General features: G+C 46.6%; 1 protein-coding gene across 1 annotated transcript in view; it reads left to right on the top strand.

Annotated features, from left to right (window-relative positions):
* The window catches only part of LOC311133252 (transmembrane protein 198-like), a 33,586-nt gene that overhangs the window by 12,131 nt on the left and 2,336 nt on the right, over positions 1-19,119 (top strand). The window contains exons 2-3 of the mRNA XM_084166739.1: positions 17,112-17,379; positions 18,227-18,802. Of these exons, the coding sequence (XP_084022865.1) occupies positions 17,238-17,379; positions 18,227-18,802 (718 nt within the window). The 5' untranslated portion in view covers positions 17,112-17,237. The remainder of the gene's footprint in view (positions 1-17,111; positions 17,380-18,226; positions 18,803-19,119) is intronic.

Below are 19,119 nucleotides of genomic sequence, written 5' to 3'. Positions count from 1 at the left end.
TCTAGACCACCTTTACTCCACACACAGAGACGCATACAAAGCTCTCCCTCGCCCTCCATTTGGCAAATCTGACCATAACTCTATCCTCCTGATTCCTGCTTATAAGCAAAAACTGAAGCAGGAAGCACCAGTGATTCGGTTAATAAAAAAGTGGTCAGATGACGCAGATGCTAAGCTACAGGACTGTTTTGCTAGCACAGACTGGAACATGTTCCGGGATTCTTCAGACAGCATTGAGGAGTACACCACATCAGTCACTGGCTTCATCAATAAGTGCATCGATGATGTCGTCCCCACAGTGACCGTACGTACATACCCCAACCAGAAGCCATGGATTACAGGAAACATCCGCACTGAGCTAAAGGGTAGAGCTGCCGCTTTCAAGGAACGGGACGCTTATAAGAAATCCCGCTATGACCTCCGACGAACCATCAAACAGGCAAAGAGTCAATACAGGTCTAAGATTGAATCATACTACACTGGCTCTGACGCTCGTCGGATGTGGCAGGGCTTGAAAACTATTACAGACTACAAAGGGAAGCACAGCCGCGAGCTGCCCAGTTACACAAGCCTACCAGACGAGCTAAACCACTTCTATGCTCGCTTCGAGGCAAGCAACACTGAAGCATGCATGAGAGCACCAGCTGTTCCGGATGACTATGTGATCACGCTCTCCGTAGCCGATGTGAGTAAGACTTTTAAGCAGGTCAACATTCACAAGGCCGCAGGGCCAGACGGATTACCAGGACGTGTACTCCGAGCATGTGCTGACCAACTGGCAAGTGTCTTCACTGACATTTTCAACATGTCCCTGACTGAGTCTGTAATACCAACATGTTTCAAGCAGACCACCATAGTCCCCGTGCCCAAGAACTCTAAAATAACCTGCCTAAATGACTACCGACCCGTAGCACTGACGTCTGTAGCCATGAAGTGCTTTGAAAGACTGGTCATCATGGCTCACATCAACAGCATAATCCCAGAAACCCTAGACCCACTCCAGTTTGCATACCGCCCCAACAGATCCACAGATGATGCAATCTCTATCGCACTCCACACTGCCCTTTCCCACCTGGACAAGAGGAACACCTACGTGAGAATGCTATTCATTGACTACAGCTCAGCATTCAACACCATAGTGCCCTCTAAGCTCATCACTAAGCTAAGGATCCTGGGACTAAACACCTCCCTCTGCAACTGGATCCTGGACTTCCTGACGGGCCGCCCCCAGGTGGTAAGGGTAGGTAACAACACATCTGCCACACTGATCCTCAACACGGGGGCCCCTCAGGGGTGCGTGCTCAGTCCCCTCCTGTACTCTCTGTTCACCCATTACTGCATAGCCAGGCACGACTCCAACACCATCATTAAGTTTGCCGACGACACAACAGTGGTAGGCCTGATCACCGACAACGATGAGACAGCCTATAGGGAGGAGGTCAGAGATCTGGCCGTGTGGTGCCAGGACAACAACCTCTCCCTCAACGTGACCAAGACAAAGGAGATGATTGTGGACTACAGGAAAAAAAAGAGGACTGAGCACGCCCCCATTCTCATCGACGGGGCTGTAGTGGAACAGGTTGAGAGCTTCAAGTTCCTTGGTGTCCACATCACCAACGAACTATCATGGTCCAAACACACCAAGACAGTCGTGAAGAGGGCACGACAAAGCCTATTCCCCCTCAGGAGACTAAAAAGATTTGGCATGGGTCCTCAGATCCTCAAAAAATTCTACAGCTGCACCATCGAGAGCATCCTGACTGGTTGCATCACCGCCTGGTATGGCAACTGCTTGGCCTCTGACCGCAAGGCACTACAGAGGGTAGTGCGTACGGCCCAGTACATCACTGGGGCAAAGCTCCCTGCCATTCAGGACCTCTATACCAGGCGGTGTCAGAGGAAGGCCCTCAAAATTGTCAAAGACTCCAGCCACCCTAGTCATAGACTGTTCTCTCTGCTACCGCACGGCAAGCGGTACCGGAGTGCCAAGTCTAGGTCCAAAAGACTTCTCAACAGCTTCTACCCCCAAGCCATAAGACTCCTGAACAGCTAATCATGGCTACCCGGACTATTTGCACTGCCCCCCCACCCCATCCTTTTTACGCTGCTGCTACTCTGTTAAGTATTTATGCATAGTCACTTTAACTCTACCCACATGTACATATTACCTCAACTACCTCAACTAGCCGGTGCCCCCGCACATTGACTCTGCAACGGTACCCCCCTGTATATATAGCCTCCCTACTGTCACTTTATTTTACTGTATATATAGCCTCCCTACTGTCACTTTATTTTACTTCTGCTCTTTTTTTCTCAACACTTTTTTTGTTGTTGTTTTATTCTTACTTTTTTTGTTTAAAATAAATGCACTGTTGGTTAAGGGCTGTAAGTAAGCATTTCACTGTAATGTCTGCACCTGTTGTATTCGGCGCATGTGACCAATAAAATTTGATTTGATTTGATTTGATTGCGACTATGACGGAGTCATTACGCGGAGCGCAGTTCTTCACAAAGTTGGATCTCAGGAGCGCGTACAATCTGGTGCGCATTAGGGAGGGGGATGAATGGAAAACGGCATTTAGTACCACCTCGGGTCATTACGAGTATCTCGTCATGCCATACGGGTTAATGAATGCTCCTTCAGTCTTCCAATCCTTTGTTGACGAGATTTTCCGGGACATGCATGGGCAGGGTGTGGTAGTGTACATCGACGACATCCTAGTGTACTCTTCTACACGAGCCGAGCATGTAGCCCTGGTGCGTCGAGTGTTGAGAAGACTGTTGGAGCATGACTTGTATGTCAAGGCAGAGAAATGCCTGTTCTTCCAGGAGTCCGTCTCCTTTTTGGGTTATCGGTTGTCCGCGTCTGGTGTGGAGATAGAGGTGTGTCGGCCGTGCGTAATTGGCAAACTCCAACCACTGTAAAAGAGGTGCAGCAGTTCTTGGGTTTTGCTAATTACTACCGGAGGTTTATCCGGGGCTTTGGACAGGTTGCAGCTCCCATTACGTCCCTGCTAAAGGGGGGTCCGGTTAGTTTGCAGTGGTCAGCTGAGGCGGACAGGGCATTTGTCAAACTGAAGAACCTGTTCACCTCGGCCCCGGTGCTGGCGCATCCGGATCCCTCTTTACCATTCCAAGTAGAGGTAGACGCGTCCGAGACCGGTATTGGGGCAGTCCTGTCACAACGGTCCGGCACGCCACCTAAGCTCCGCCCCTGTGTGTTCTACTCCAAGAAGCTCAGCTCGGCGGAGCGCAATTATGACGTTGGGGACAGGGAGTTGTTAGCTGTAGTCCAGGCCCTAAAGGTGTGGAGGCATTGGCTTGAGGGGGCTCAACACCCTTTCCTCATTCTGACTGATCACCGTAACCTGGAGTACATCCGGGCAGCTAGGAGATTGAACCCTCGTCAGGCTAGGTGGAACATGTTCCTGACCCGGTTTGTTTTTAAGATCACATACATCCCAGGGTCCCAGAACGGTAAGGCAGACGCCCTGTCCCGGCGGTATGACACAGAGGAGAGGGCCATTGAGCCTACTTCCATACTGCCGGAGTCTTGTCTGGTGGCTCCGGTGGTATGGGAGGTCGATGCGGAAATCGAGCGGGCACTGCGTACCGACCCTACTCCCCCCGAGTGTCCTGTGGGGCGGACGTACGTTCCGCTCGAGGTTCGTGATCGTCTTATTTATTGGGCTCATACATCACCCTCCTCTGGACATCCAGGTATTGGCCGGACAGTGCACTGCCTTAGCGTGAAATACTGGTGGCCAACGTTAGCTAAGGATGTGAGGGTTTATGTCTCCTCCTGCTCGGTGTGTGCCCAGTGTAAGGCGCCTAGACATTTGCCCAGGGGTAAGTTACATCCCCTGCCCGTTCCACAACGACCATGGTCCCACCTCTCGGTGGATTTTGTAACCGACCTACCCCCTTCCCAGGGGAATACCACCATTTTGGTCGTTGTGGATCGGTTCTCCAAGGCCTGTCGTCTCCTCCCAATGCCGGGTCTCCCTACTGCCCTACAGACCGCCGAGGCCCTATTTACCCACGTGTTCCGGCACTATGGGGTCCCCGAGGATATTGTGTCTGACCGAGGTCCCCAGTTCACCTCCAGAGTCTGGGGGGCGTTCATGGAACGCTTGGGGGTCTCGGTGAGCCTTACCTCGGGGTACCACCCAGAGAGCAATGGGCAGGTTGAACGAGTCAACCAGGATGTGGGTAGGTTTCTGAGGTCCTATTGCCGGGAGCGGCCGGAGGAGTGGTCTAGGTATATCCCCTGGGCAGAGATGGCCCAGAACTCTCTCCGCCACTCCTCCACCAACTTAACACCTTTCCAGTGTGTTTTAGTGTATCAGCCGGTCCTGGCACCGTGGCACGAGAGCCAGATCGAGGCCCCTGCGGTGGACGAGTGGATTCGGCGCTCGGAGGAGACGTGGGACGCTGCCCATGTCCATCTGCAGCGGGCCATCCGTCAACAAAAGGCGAGCGCCGATCGCCACCGCAGTGAGGGACCGGTGTACGCACCGGGAGATCGAGTCTGGCTCTCGACTCGAAACCTGCCCCTCCGCCTGCCCTGCCGGAAGCTGGGTCGGCGGTTTGTGGGGCCCTTTAAAGTCCTGAGAAGATTGAACGAGGTGTGTTACAGGTTACAACTGCCTATTGAGTACAAGAATATTAACCCCTCGTTCCATGTGTCTCTTCTCAGGCCGGTGGTAGCTGGCCCACTCCAAGAAGATGAGATAGGAGAGACCCCTCCGCCCCCTTTGGACATCGAGGGGGCCCCGGCGTACAGGGTCCGGACCATCTTGGACTCGAGGCGCCGGATGAGTGGTCTCCAGTATCTCGTGGAGTGGGAGGGGTACGGTCCGGAGGAACGGTGCTGGGTGCCTAGGAGGGACATCCTAGATCCATCCCTCCTGACTGAGTTCCACCGTGGGCATCCCACGCGCCCGGGTCCGCGTCCTCCTGGCCGTCCCCGAGGCCGGGATCGGCGCACGGCTGGAGCCGCGCGTCAAGGGGGGGGTACTGTCACGGTTTCGGCCGAGACTGCTCCTCCTCCTGGTTCGGGCAGGCTTCGGCGTTCGCCGTCCCCGGAGTACTAGCTGCCACTGTTGAATGTTTCGTGGTGTGATTGCTTTGGTCTGTCTTGTACACCTGTGTCTGTTTGTGTTCTGATTACGTGTCCTATAAGTTCCCTGTTTGGTATTGGTTAGATTGTGTGTTGTTGTCTGCCTGTATTTTCGGAGCTGCGTTTTGACGCTCTGTTTGTTTGTTTAGTGTTTACGCATGGTTTACGTATTCACTCGCCTCTGTTTGTTTTCGAGGCCGTGTATTGTAATTTAGCACTTTTGACTAGTAAAGTCTGTTGGACGAAGCCTCTGTGTCCTGCGCCTGACTCCTCCACCACATCCACATCGGTTCTACTGACACTTCTAGTCTGCAAGTTCTAAACCGTGTGACTTGTAGACCTAATTCTTATGTTTTATGTTTGCTCTCATTAAGAACCCCATCACCCTTTTACTCTGTGTAATGATAAGTACACTACATTCAGTGGTGTAAAGTACTTAAGTAAAATTACTTTAAAATACTACTTAAGTAGCTTTTTTGGTTATCTGTACTTTACTTTACTATTTATATTTTTGACAACTTTTACTTTTACTTCACTACATTCCTAAAGAAAATAATGTACTTTTTACTCCATACATTTTCCCTGACACCCAAAAGTACTCGTTACATTTTGAATGCTTAGCATGACAGGACAATGGTCCAATTCACACACTTATCAAGAGAACATCCCTGGTCATCTCTACTGCCTCTGACCTGGCGGACTGACTAAACACAAACGCTTTTTTTGTAAATTATGTCTGAGTGTTGGAGTGTGTCCATGGCTATCCGTAAATAAAAAAATAACACAAATTGTTCCGTCTGGTTTGCTTAATATAAGGAATTTGAAATTATTTGTACTTTAACTTTTAATACTTAATTATATTTTAGCAATTACATTTACTTTTGATACTTAAGTATATTGAAAACCAAATACTTTAAGACTTTTACTCAAGTAGTATTTTACTGGGTAGCTTTCACATTAACTTGAATCATTTTCTATTAAGGTACCTTTACTTTTATTCAAGTATGACAATTGAGTACTTTTTCGACCACTGACTACATTTACTATCCAAATAATCACATATTGTTATTACAGCCCATTTATTTTGTTGTAGGCTATTTAACAACTGAATGCAATTATTAAGGAGGTTGGTGGCATATCTGGCTTTCTGAACTACGTTGACATTGCCATTTGTACAAACACAGAATTGTCGATGTGCAATGGTGGGGATGATTAGAATGTGTAGATTGGAGTTGGTATATTTGCATGAGTTTGTGGGTGCGTGACGTGTGTGGGTCTGTTGACGCAGAGTTTGTGTATGTGTGTGTGAGTGTGCATGGAAGTAGGGGTGTGTGTTTACAGTCGTGGTCAAAAGTTTTGAGAATGACACAAGTATTGGTCTTCACAAAGTTCGCTGCTTCAGTGTTATGAGATATTTTTGTCAGATGTTACTATGGTATACTGAAGTATAATTACAAGCATTCCATAAGTGTCAAAGGCTTTTATTGACAATTACATTAAGTTTATGCAAAGAGTCAATATTTGCAGTGTTGACCCTTCTTTTTCAAGACCTCTGCAATCCGCCCTGGCATGCTGTCAATTAACTTCTGGGCCACATCCTGACTGATGGCTGCCCATTCTTGCATAATCAATGCTTGGAGTTTGTCAGAATTTGTGGGGTTTTGTTTGTCCACCCGCCTCTTGAGGATCGACCACAAGTTCTCAATGGGATTAAGGTCTGGGGAGTTTCCTGGCCATGGACCCAAAATGTCAATGTTTTGTTCCCCGAGCCACTTAGTTATCACTTTTGCCTTATGGCAAGGTGCTCCATCATGCTGGAAAAGGCATTGGTCATCACCAAACTGTTCTTGGATGGTTGGGAGAAGTTGCTCTCGGAGGATGTGTTGGTACCATTCTTTATTCATGGCTGTGTTCTTAGGCAAAAATGTGAGTGAGCCCACTCCCTTGGCTGAGAAGCAACCCCACACATGAATGGTCTCATGATGCTTTACTGTTGGCATGACACAGGACTGATGGTAGCGCTCACCTTGTCTTCTCCGGACAAGGTGTTTTCAGGATGCCCCAAACAATCGGAAAGGGGATTCATCAGAGAAAATGACTTTACCCCAGTCCTCAGCAGTCCAATCCCTGTACCTTTTGCAGAATATCAGTCTGTCCCTGATGTTTTTCCTGGAGAGAGGTGGCTTCTTTGCTGCCCTTCTTGACACCAGGTCATCCTCCAAAAGTCTTCGCCTCACTGTGTGTGCAGATGCACTCACACCTGCCTGCTGCCATTCCTGAGCAAGCTCTGCACTGGTGGTGCCCTGATCCTGCAGCTGAATCAACTTTAGGAGACGGTCCTGGCGCTTGCTGGACTTTCTTGGGCGCCCTGACGCCTTCTTCACAACAATTGAACCTCTCTCCTTGAAGTTCTTGATGATCCGATAAATGGTTGATTTAGGTGCAATCTTACTAGCAGCAATATCCTTGCCTGTGAAGCCCTTTTTGTGCAAAGCAATGATGACGGCACGTGTTTCCTTGCAGGTAACCATCGTTAACAGAGGAAGAACAATGATTTCAAGCACCACCCACCTTTTAAAGCTTCCGGTCTGTAATTCTAACTCAATCAGCATGACAGAGTGATCTCCAGCCTTGTCCTCGTCAACACTCTCACCTGTGTTAACGAGAGAATCACTGACATGATGGCAGCTGGTCCTTTTGTGGCAGGGCTGAAATGCAGTGGAAATGTTTTTGGGGGATTAAGTTCATTTTCATGGCAAAGAGGGACTTTGCAATTAATTGCAATTCATCTGATCACTCTTCATGACATTCGGGAGTATATGCAAATTGCCATCATCTAAACTGAGGCAGCAGACTTTGTGAAAATTAGTATTTGTGTCATTCTCAAAACTTTTGACCACAACATGTGTGTCCACGTGTATCTTACACATGACTCTGCCTCTTGAAAAGGCCTCTCATTGTTTCTCTGTTCTTGTACTTACTGTTTTTTATCCTTTTTTTGTAAGGAACTCGCTACAATCAGAGTTGAAAGGCCTCCATTGTCTGGGCCTTTCTCAAAGGCAGGCGTGGAGTGGAAGGGCTTGAGGGAGAATAGGAACTCTCTCTGAAACTGATAAAACTATTACCATATTTAAAAGGCTATACAGTATGTTAGACTGTGTTAGACCATGTGTTAAACAGCGGGTTTCTTGGATACTCATTCAGACATAATATAAAAGATGTGTGCTTGCCACCAGAGACAGTTGCTTGCTTGTCTGTAAGTGAAGAAATGTAGGCCTATAGACTACATTTGAGTTGAAAGGAGAGACGTGGCCATAACTCTGCCTCCATGGTGATTGAGAGGTAGATGGTTTGGGGGGTTGGATAGTCATGTATTTTCTTTTATGATGACTTTACTGAGGTTTGTTATTTTGGCACATCAGCACATGTTAGAAAGGTCAGTGTGTATGGTCTTATAGTTCATGCCAGTGTTAGGCTTTGTCGTAAAGTTACTGCCCCTCAAATCACTTTCTATACATTCTCACTCGGTAATTACTGCTCTCTGAATGGATTACAGACTACATTCTCTCTCTCTCTCTCTCTCTCTCTCTCTCTCTCTCTCTCTCTCTCTCTCTCTCTCTCTCTCTCTCTCTCTCTCTCTGTCTCTCGCTCTCTCTTTCTCTTTCTCTCTTTGAAGAGCACTGTAGGGTTCAGAAAACAGTGGGGACTTTCATAGAGAGAGCTCTCTGCTCTCGGTCCAAGCCCGGCTGAATGAAGACTGGAGGCATGGAGGGAGGGGAGTAGGAGGCGGTGCGGCAGTGCCAAAATCACTGCAGGTCCCCCCTCCGCCTCATTCACTCTTGAGGAACAAAGTGTTGTTTGAGAGGCACTGGTCAGAGATTTAGAGGAGAAATGATACAGAGACAGGCTGAGAGAGAGAATTGTGGCGAGCTGTGACTTTATCACCAACTTCAGAAAAATGTCAGGATGTGAAATCAAATCAAAACAAATGTTATTTGTCACATGCGCCGAATACAACAGGTGTAGACCTTACCGTGAAACGCTTACTTACAAGCCCTTAACCAACAATGCAGTTCAATAAATAAATGAACTAAAAAGGCTATATACAGGGGGTACCGGTACCGAGTCAATGTGCGGGGGTACAGGTTAGTCGAGGTAGTTTGTAAAAACAGTGGGGGAGGCCATTTGATTAATTTGAAAGGAGTGTAGATGAGGTATAAGGACGTCTTTATGACTGGTAGATCATTCATTCTATCCTCTCAAACTTTTTCAGCTAGTTGGCTGTCAAAATTGCACTGATAAATAATGGGGAATTGTAGCTATTCGTCCTTCTGCAGCTTGCCTGCCAATGCATGCTTGTCCAAACCAAGCACCCAAGCTAACTGGCTAAAGTTGTCTTGCTTGCTAGCTAGCTACTTCCAGACACAAATGAAAGAACACCTCACTTTGACAATTTTACTCGCTGTAGCAGAGCTGGTTAGGCTGTTTACATGTTATCTAGAGTGTTCTTGACTAACTATTACTTTTTTTTGCCTACATTTACTGACACGGACATATTCAGCAGGTGTTGCACGTTCGTAAATTCATCAGTTGTTCTGCGCTCTGGCACACTCAGGCAAGAGTGCGCTGAAATCGGAGTAGATAGCCATATAGCAAGAGATATGCTAACTGTATAACAGTTGTTCAAGTTCTAGCTAGCTAACCAAATGACACCTGCATCTCTAGCTGTGTATAACCACTGAAAAACGATATGAGGGCAAAAAGTCAGTCACTCACCCACTCCTCCAATGGCATGAAATCCTCCTAGCTAGCTAGCTAACATTAGGGTCTGTGTTTTTAGCTCGCTACATAAATAGATACGCTAGCCTATTAGCCACGTTATGACTGACTTGTGATCATTGCCCTTGCTAGTTTAATTGCATTGACATTCCCAGCCTTAGTTACATTCGTCCGTTTTTGTCCAGAATATTGAGTCATTGAAACTGAAACAGTGCATCCCGAATGGAGGCAGCAAACAATGTACCAGGCCAGCTGTGATTTATAACCTGATAGCAATTTTTTTGGGACTACCAAGAAATGTATTGGTGAACTATATTAATCATGCATTGAACTGCATCCATCTATTCTGCCAAAAATGGCTTAGCGTACATCATGGAACGTTGAGTCAAATATAACTTATAAAGTTGGTTTTGTAGCATGAACTGGGAATTTGATATTTTTGACTGATATTATGATTGTTTGTTTCATATCTGCAAAGTAGTTAAAACGCTGTCAGTTCCACTTTAAACTTAAGGTCACCGGTTACTTTGTGTGCTAAATGTGAAGTGTTTTTTGCAATGGGAAGTAATAGTTGTACATTTCTAATGGGAAATGCTTAATGGTTGTGTTTTTGTATTCTTATGATTGGGACCTACTGGCTTATTATGTCAGAGTTTATGGACTGCTTATCCTTTAACATCATGCTGTGTGTGACTGCTGTCTTTCCATCAGCCCTATGCAGTGGTGTAGTGGCGCCTGGAGAAGTGGGTATACTCTAATTTTGCCTAAAAGTTCCCAAACGGTTTTCATATATATTTCTGATTCACACAGACACATACGGCTTATACCTGCGTATACCCACCACTACTACACTGGCCCTTTGTGTTTTACAAAAAGTGCACTCCTACATGAGTGCGCTGGTATTACGGTTGCTGTCCTTACAGAATCACGAACCTGTCACACACTGAATGCCGATAGGTTTACCGCTGTGCAAACATGTCTATAATAGATATAAAGGTTGTTAAGATATTAATGTTTCAAGAAAAGAGTGTATACAGCGCATTCGGAAAATATTCAGACCCCTTGACTATTTACACATTTTGTTACGTTACACCCTTATTCTAAAATGGAAAATCATCATCAATCTACACACAATACCCCATAATGACAAAGCAAATACAGGTTTAGACATTTTTGCTAATTTATAAAAAAATGTTTTGGGGAGTTTCTCCCATTCTTCTCTGCGGATCCTTTCAAGCTCTGTCAGGTTGGATGGGGAGCGTCGCTGCACAGCTATTTTCAGGTCTCTCCAGAGATGTTCGATCGGGTTCAAGGCCGGGCTCTGGCTGGGCCACTCAAGGACATTCAGAGACTTGTCCCGAAGCCACCCCTGCGTTGTCTTGGCTGTGTGCTTAGGGTCGTTGTCCTGTTGGAAGGTAACCTTCGCCCCAGTCTGAGGTCCTGAGTGCTCTGGAGCCGGTTTTCATCAAGGATCTCTCTGTACTTTGCTCCGTTCATCTTTCCCTCGATCCTGACTAGTCTCCCAGTCCCTGTCGCTGAAAAACATCCCCACAGCATGATGCTGCCACCACCATGCTTCACTGTAGGGATGGTGCAAGGTTTCCTCCAGATGTGACGCTTGGCATTCAGGCCAAAGAGTTCAATTTTGGTTTCATCAGACCAGAGAATCTTGTTTCTCATGGTCTGAGAGTCCTTTAGGTGCATTTTAGCTAACTCCAAGCGGGCTGTCATGTGCCTTTTATTGAGGAGTGGCTTCCGTCTGGCCACTCTACCATAAAGTCCTGATTGGTGGAATGCTGCAGAGATGATTGTCCTTCTGGAAGGTTCTCCCATCTCCACAGAGGAACTCTGGAGCTCTGTCAGAGTGACCATCGGGTTCTTGGTCACCTCCCTGACCAAGGCCCTTCTCCCCCGATTGCTCAGTTTGGCCGGGCGGCCAGCTCTAGGAAGAGTCTTGGTGGTTCCAAACTTCTTCCATTTAAGAATGATGGAGGCCACTGTGTTCTTGGGGACCTTCAATGCTGCAGACATTTTTTGGTACCCTTCCCCAGATCTGTGCCTCGACACAATCCTGTCTAAGAGCTCTACGGACAATTCCTTTGACCTCATGGCTTGGTTTTTGCTCTCACATGCACTGTCAACTGTGGGACCTTATATAGACAGGTGTGTGCCTTTCCAAATCATGTCCAATCAATTTAATTTATCACAGGTGGACTCCAATCAAGTTGTAGAAACATCTCAAGGATGATCAATGGAAACGGGATGCACCTGAGCTCAATTTCGAGTCTCATAGCAAAGGGGCTGAATACTTTCGAAAAACCTGTTTTCGCTTTGTCACTATGGGGTATTGTGTGTAGATTGATGAGGGAAAAAATTAATGTAAGCAATTTTAGAATAAGGCTGTAACGGTTTCATCTTCAAATTCATAATTTCCTTCATTAGTCAGCATGGATGAGTAAAGGTTATCATAGATCTGTGATTTTACCATAGTGGTCTAGTTATGATAATACATCTGAGGAAATGCACTTAATGACTTGTAACCATGGTGTTTATGTTCCTCGTCAATATAACATAGTGTCCATTCTTTGCCTTATAAGAGATAAAATCCTGGCGGCAGGTAGCTTAGTGGTTAAGAGCGTTGTGCCAGTAACTGAAAGGTCGCTGGTTCTAATCCCCGACCCGACTAGGTGAAAATTCTGTCGATGTGCCCTTGAGCAAGGCACTTAACCCTAGTTGCTCTGGATAAGAGTGTCTGCTAAATGACTAAAATGTAAATAAAAGGCAGGCTGTCTGTGGCTGTCTCTCAGTAGACCACTGTCACATATCATGTGGAGTACATCACATTTGCTCCCTGTTTTTGAAATGAGATGACAAACGAGTCTTGTCCCTTCATTTCCCAGTCAAATGAGCTCCCAAACGGAGCGGGATTTTCATTTTTTCTCTCTCTGCTCAAAACAACCATTTACATAACACTCTTCAGGACTGCCTTTAATCTGCTTAGCGTTCCTCAATAACTAATGACAAGGTCTATTAAGTGCAGCAATTTGACTTCATAAGAAACAAATTGGAAGAGGTCTCATTGCACCATATATCAACATGCCAACATGATTTAATTACAAATATTTAGGGACCAGGTTTGGTTGGTAAAGGTTTGGACAGGTCAGTGAGTGGGGTTATTCAAGTTCAAGAGGATTTGGAAATCTATCCAGAGAGCGTGTTTCACCTATTTGACCACAGTAAAAATGGGCTTTATCTGTACACAAGTTGTGTTCAAGTTGCCAGCCAGAGAGCATTCTCTCATTGTTTCTTCCACTCGGCTGTAAATGTTGATATCATAGAGTGTCTCACATATTAGAGCATGAGTGAGTGCGTCTGGATCCCTGATGAAAGGCCCATATAAACACAATCCTTTTGATCAGTTCTGAGATCATTTTGAACATGTGGACAGAGGGTGGAGTGTTTTATTTGAATTGTTTAGAGATCATAACCCACAAATGCAGCAGAACCCATTATCATCATCATGTTCTAATAGCCAAGGCATTCAAAATGATATCACCAAGTTAATTTTGAGTCTGTTATGTTGGATTAAACCAGAAAATAAGAGTGTTGGTGTTGATGCTCCAGCCTTCAAATCCAAATCTACCCTTCCTGCTCTGCTTCCTGCCCTGAGGGAAAAGTCACCTACAGCACAGCCCCTGATCTCCACTTCCTCCTCTGGGACACAGCTTCCTGCCAATGAGAGAGCAGAGGAGGGAAGTGGGGCTTAGGGTCAGAGGTCAAAGGTTAAAGTTTCCCTAATAACCTTTTTTTTCCTTCTCATGGTTCGCTTTAGGAGGCAAGTCTGCATTAATCTACAAATGTTTCTCTTATGGTTAATAGGCAACCACAGTTGGCACAAGGTGGACACCATGGAGTGGGTTGGTCCTAGAATTTCCATACTATTCTCCAGTCTCCACCGTGCCCAATGGGCAGGGCACGTTGGGCACGGTGTTTGGCATTTGGAGTCATGGAGAATTAGGTTTATAGCTGCAGCTGTAAGGGCGGGGGGGGGGGGGGGGGGGGGGGGGGTGTAGCTGTAGGCCAACGGGCATCATGCCCAGTCAGGGGGAGACCATGGCAAATGGCACAGTCTCGCATACCCCCCCTGTGCCAAGCTGTGCCTCCATACAGCTGGGCTGTAACGTTTAGTTCTCAGCTGCCCCCTGCCTTAAAGCCAGAGCCCACTTGGAATCCCTGACCTCTCTCACAGACCCGCACCCCCATCAGTGGTTCATGAATCCCACCCAAATTAGCTATGTGGGGAACCTGGGCATGGCTCTGCCTGTCTCTCAGCTGTTGAGGCTTGAGCTCCCTCCACCCCACCCCACCCATCCCTCCCTCCATGCATGGTGTTTGTCGAGCAAGTGTGTTAGGCAACATTCTAAAGCAATTTGTTCCAAGGTCGTTTCATACCAACATACTCATTCATCTATAAGTGTGACTATATTTACTTATACAGCACTAGCAGCAACTTTATTTTAGCTGTTGTCATGACAACACACACAGAAATGTCATATTGGAATGAGGTCATTCAAGATGTACTTCATCAAAATGTATCGAAAGAGAGTATTTCTCAACTTCTACTTCTGCGCCTTGAGCTCCAAGACAAAACATGGAGCCATGTCACTTCCTCCTTATCTGGTGAGAATGGGTGACAATATCAGTATTCTGGACAGCTACCAGCTAGACCCCCATCTAGCCCCCTTCATCCCACTGGGCACAGACGTCAATTCAACGTCTATACCACGTTCAACTTAATTTCATTGAAATAACGTGGAAACAACATTGATTCAACCAGTGTGTGCCCAGTGGGATCGTTCATCCTTCATCCACCCACACACACACTCAGACACCGTCTCCTTTCTCTGGTTCCCTCCATCTCTATGTGGTATGCCCTCTCTCCCAGCATGCTTTGCTGTGTGTGCCAGTAGAGGTCATGGCTGGGGCTTCAGAGCCTTTGTGCTGCCCCATAATGGCTCCATTCTCCCTGAGCGGCACTGACTCCAGGCCTCACACATACACTGGCCACCATTGTGACTCACACAGGGACAATGTGGGGACAGACACATGGACGTGGGAGAGAGTTGGTGTGTGTGAGTGTGTGCGGTCGGATTCACAAGTTGTGCGACTTGATGGATTACCACAACACCCTTGCAGTCGCTTTTTAATGTCTTCAGAGGTGAGCAGTTATCTTAGCTTTCCATTACTCTTCAAGAATGTTGACTGTAAACAGATATATTTAATAGTTTGCAAAAGTTCTGTCTTTTGCACAATCAGAGGATGTTTTTTTGTCATGAACTTCGATAAAAGTTCCTGTTAGTGTGTTAACCTTGACTAGGGCAGGTTTGAGGTAATGCCACAAAATCCATCCATGTCACCGTAACTGAATATGATGAAAGAGAAGTCCAAACTATAGCCTCAAGGTGAAATGCCCTTATGCTTTACAATATGGGTGATACTGCACAGCACATTATTAGCCTACATACTGAATGACTTCTGTATATCATATTTCAGTCTCATTCTAAAGCATTCATTATCCTGGCTTCATCCTCTCAGACCTACTGGGAAAGTAGTGCCACAGACACAACAGACCAGTGGAACTGTGGAGCTCTCAGATGGCTAGATCATTTGTCTTGAGTTGTCTTTGGCCTTTAGAAAACAAGTGAGACAGAACAGAGAGGACTATCTGGCCGAGACAAAGCCAGACACGTGAAGGACTGAGGGAATGAAGTGAGAACTCTTCCTCTAGCTCTGGAAAAAGAGAGTGAACCAGAGAGATACTTTCCAATGGGCCCTCATTCTTTCCATGTCAAGTCATGGCCAGGTCATAATGTATCTCAGAGAGAGGGGGAAGGAAGGAGGAGTTTAAAAGCAGAAGTAAAGTTTGGGAGAATGGAGGGAGGGAGATAGTAATGCAGAAGACAGATGAAGAGAAAGAGGGGGAGACTGAGAAGTGAGAGATCAGATCAGGAGATCAGGGAGCCAGCTCTTTTACTGTTTTTCTCCTGAGCCTGAAAACGTGAGTTTGCTGTAAACAGATCAGAACTGAGGTGAGATCATAAAGAAGGCCTGCCAGCAGCCCAAGAGAGAGCGGCCCACCCTGAGCAATGAGTCCTACACATCCTCCCCAACAGGCAGACTGGGAGGGGAGTTGGGGCTGCCTGATTAACCCTTCACTAGCACCACTCGATGTCTGTAGTAGCCCTACTTTTAGTAAAGTAATTGACTTTCACCCTGACATTTTTACTACATAGCCTAGTTTAAATGCATGACACTGACACTGACACCTCAAGTCCAATTTAGGAGAGTTGTAGATAAACAATGAAAACAACTTTGACCCCAATAAACTTGAGTGGGTCTTTGCTGCTGATATTAAATCAGTGTTGAATATGCTCACAGAAAATGATGGCACTTTTTTTTTTGAGTGGACACTGGACATCTGCTGCTATGTTGATTAGAATGGTCATAATTGCCTACATACAGTAGAGTAGACAGACACTGCAATAAGTCAATATTCTATATGACGTGCCGGTACTCAGTACTGGTGTCTATAGGCCTTTTTAGTACAGTGTTTTTCAGCAATGTACTACAGGATGTCTCTGTAGTATGTGGTTGGCCATGTTTATGTACTCCAATGAGACTGTAGTCATGGCAACAGGGTGTATGCGTAGTATACAGTACTGTGTGTTATTATGGGAGGCTAGCAGCATATGGAGTGTCTGGCAGGCACCATATGCAGAGTCACCAGGGAGAAGTCACAGCCAGCAGATTTCACACTTCTCCTGAAGCCTCGGGGAACACTGGTGGGAGTGAGGAGGGGTGAGGGGTCAGCGGTCTGAATCAGATGAGGAGGGGGGGTTCTGGAGTGCCCTACATGCAACATGTTACACTTTTGAGTCATTTAGCATCAATGGAGTCTCGCTGCAACACACCACTTTCTGTTCTCTGTTTTGTGGGTAAGGCATCTAAGGCAGTGTTCATTAACCTAGCCCTAGATTTTAAAGTTGAGCTAAGACGTCTGCTCAGTCTTCTTTGCCAGTATTGTGCCCTAAAGTCTTAACAGAGACAAATAAATACTGTAAGATACTTTATTGCATTGTGAGTTTTTAACACATTGTGATGTCCTGTGATGATCTATGACCTACTCAGATATTTCTCTTTCATGTTACAGGCACCCAAGCTGTTCTGATGAACTCCAGATAACAGCACCACTCCTCATCCTTCAGTCCCAACCTTCAACCCCTACCTCCTCCTCCTTGTCTCCCTGGTGGTCTGGTCGGTCGGAGGGAGCCCCAAGATGACAGACCCTGACGGGGCTGGAGGGGAGGGCCTGGCCGAGGTGAACACCTGCAGCCTGGAGATCGAGAGGAAGTATGAGGTCATCCCTGCCGTCATCTGCTCCATGTGCTGCCTGTTCGGCATCATCTACTGCTTCATTGGTAAGGTCACCACTGGGTGAAGGCCACAAGGCATACCCCAACGATGTCACGTCAACAAGTAAACTAAAGCTTCAGTAACAAGGGTTGCATCCCAAATGGAACCCCATTCTCTATATAGTGCACTACTTTGGCCCATATGGCTCTGTTTAAAAGTAGTGCACTGTGTAGGGAATAGGGTGCCAATTGGGAGGCAAACAATGTAGTAGAGCAGGGGATAGGGAATGTGTATTCAGACATATCATATGTCTGCTAATGTGTTATACAGCAGGGTTCTCCCCAGGATTTTTTAACAAGGTGGTGCTGCTGATTTTTTAACACCTGTAACTGACATTTCCTGCAATCTACAGCAAAACAATAATCATATTAGGGTGTGGTGCCTGGCCTTAAATGATTACAAATAGAGTAAAAAACTGACTTTATTCATTTATTACATTTTTCTCACCAAATCCAACTTAATAACCACAATTGCTTCTTGCTCCTCCACACCACCTCTCTTTTTAGTTTTAATTGTAGGGTAATTTATATGGCATTACATTGCTTTCAGTTGAAATTCTGTAATATTTATATAGTTGGATACGAGTTGCTGATGCCCTAGCCACTGCAATATAACTTTATCTTTAAGCCTTAACTTATCACCTGCATATTTATTTACTGTTAGATTCCTCAGGTTATTGAATCTCCCCCCATTTAAAGTACAACTTTAAATAAGTGTTATTTTCTTTTTAACCCCCTCTCTCCACCTCTCTACCCCTCTCCTCTCTCCCTCACCATTCCCTCTCTCCACCTCTACCCCTCTCCTCTCTCCCTCACCATTCCCTCTTCACCTCTCTTCTCTCCTCTCTCCCAGGATATCGCTGCTTCAAAGCGGTCATGTTCCTGTCGGGCCTGATGTTCGGCTCGGTCATCATCTTCCTGCTGTGCCACAAGGAGCGGGTGCTAGACACCCAGCTGAGTGTGGAGGCCTCGGCGGGTATTGGCCTGGGCATCGGCCTGCTGTGTGGCCTGGTCACCATGCTGGTGCGCTCCGTGGGTCTCTTCATGACGGGTCTGTTACTGGGCCTGCTACTTGCCCTCGCCACCCTGCTGGTCACCCACCAGTTCTACACCCCCACCACCGTCTGGGTGCCCCTGGGGGTGCTGCTGGGCACAGGCATGCTGTTCGCCGTGCTCACCCTGCAGTGGCAGAAGCTCTTCACCGTGTTGTCTACGTCTGTCTTCGGGGCGGCCATCATGACGGTGTGCGCCGACTACTTTGTGGAGATGCTGGCGCTGGCTAGCCACGCATATGAGTGCCTGAGGCTGTCGCCAGCGCCGTCGCTCTGCTGGTACAGCTGGGTGATCATGGGTATCTGGCCGGCACTCAGCTTCATGGGGGTGCTGGTGCAGTGGAAGCTGACGGCCGAGGGGTTCTCACACACTGAGGGTAAGCATCATAGAATTACATATAGAAGTAATGTATATGATCTCTGTGGTAAGCATGGGAGGTAGAGGAAGCTGTTTGTAGAGTATGATGCATCTTTATATCTCAATATGGAGTATGGGTTATATTATGTTCTCTTCACTGCAACAATAGTTTTATGGTGTTAGAGAACATTATTCTGGCATTGAAACAAAACAGATTGTCTCCCAAGCCAGTTTTTTACATTACATTTCAGGTGATTTAAGAATGTCTAATTTTCCCCTAAAGTTCTCATATGCTCTGTAGAATTACTAAGAAATGACTAATTGAGTAAACACGTC

The sequence above is a fragment of the Coregonus lavaretus genome (assembly GCF_964263955.1).
Source record: "Coregonus lavaretus genome assembly, chromosome: 8".
Taxonomy (NCBI): domain Eukaryota; kingdom Metazoa; phylum Chordata; class Actinopteri; order Salmoniformes; family Salmonidae; genus Coregonus; species Coregonus lavaretus.
This window is presented reverse-complemented; position numbering and strand designations above follow the sequence as displayed.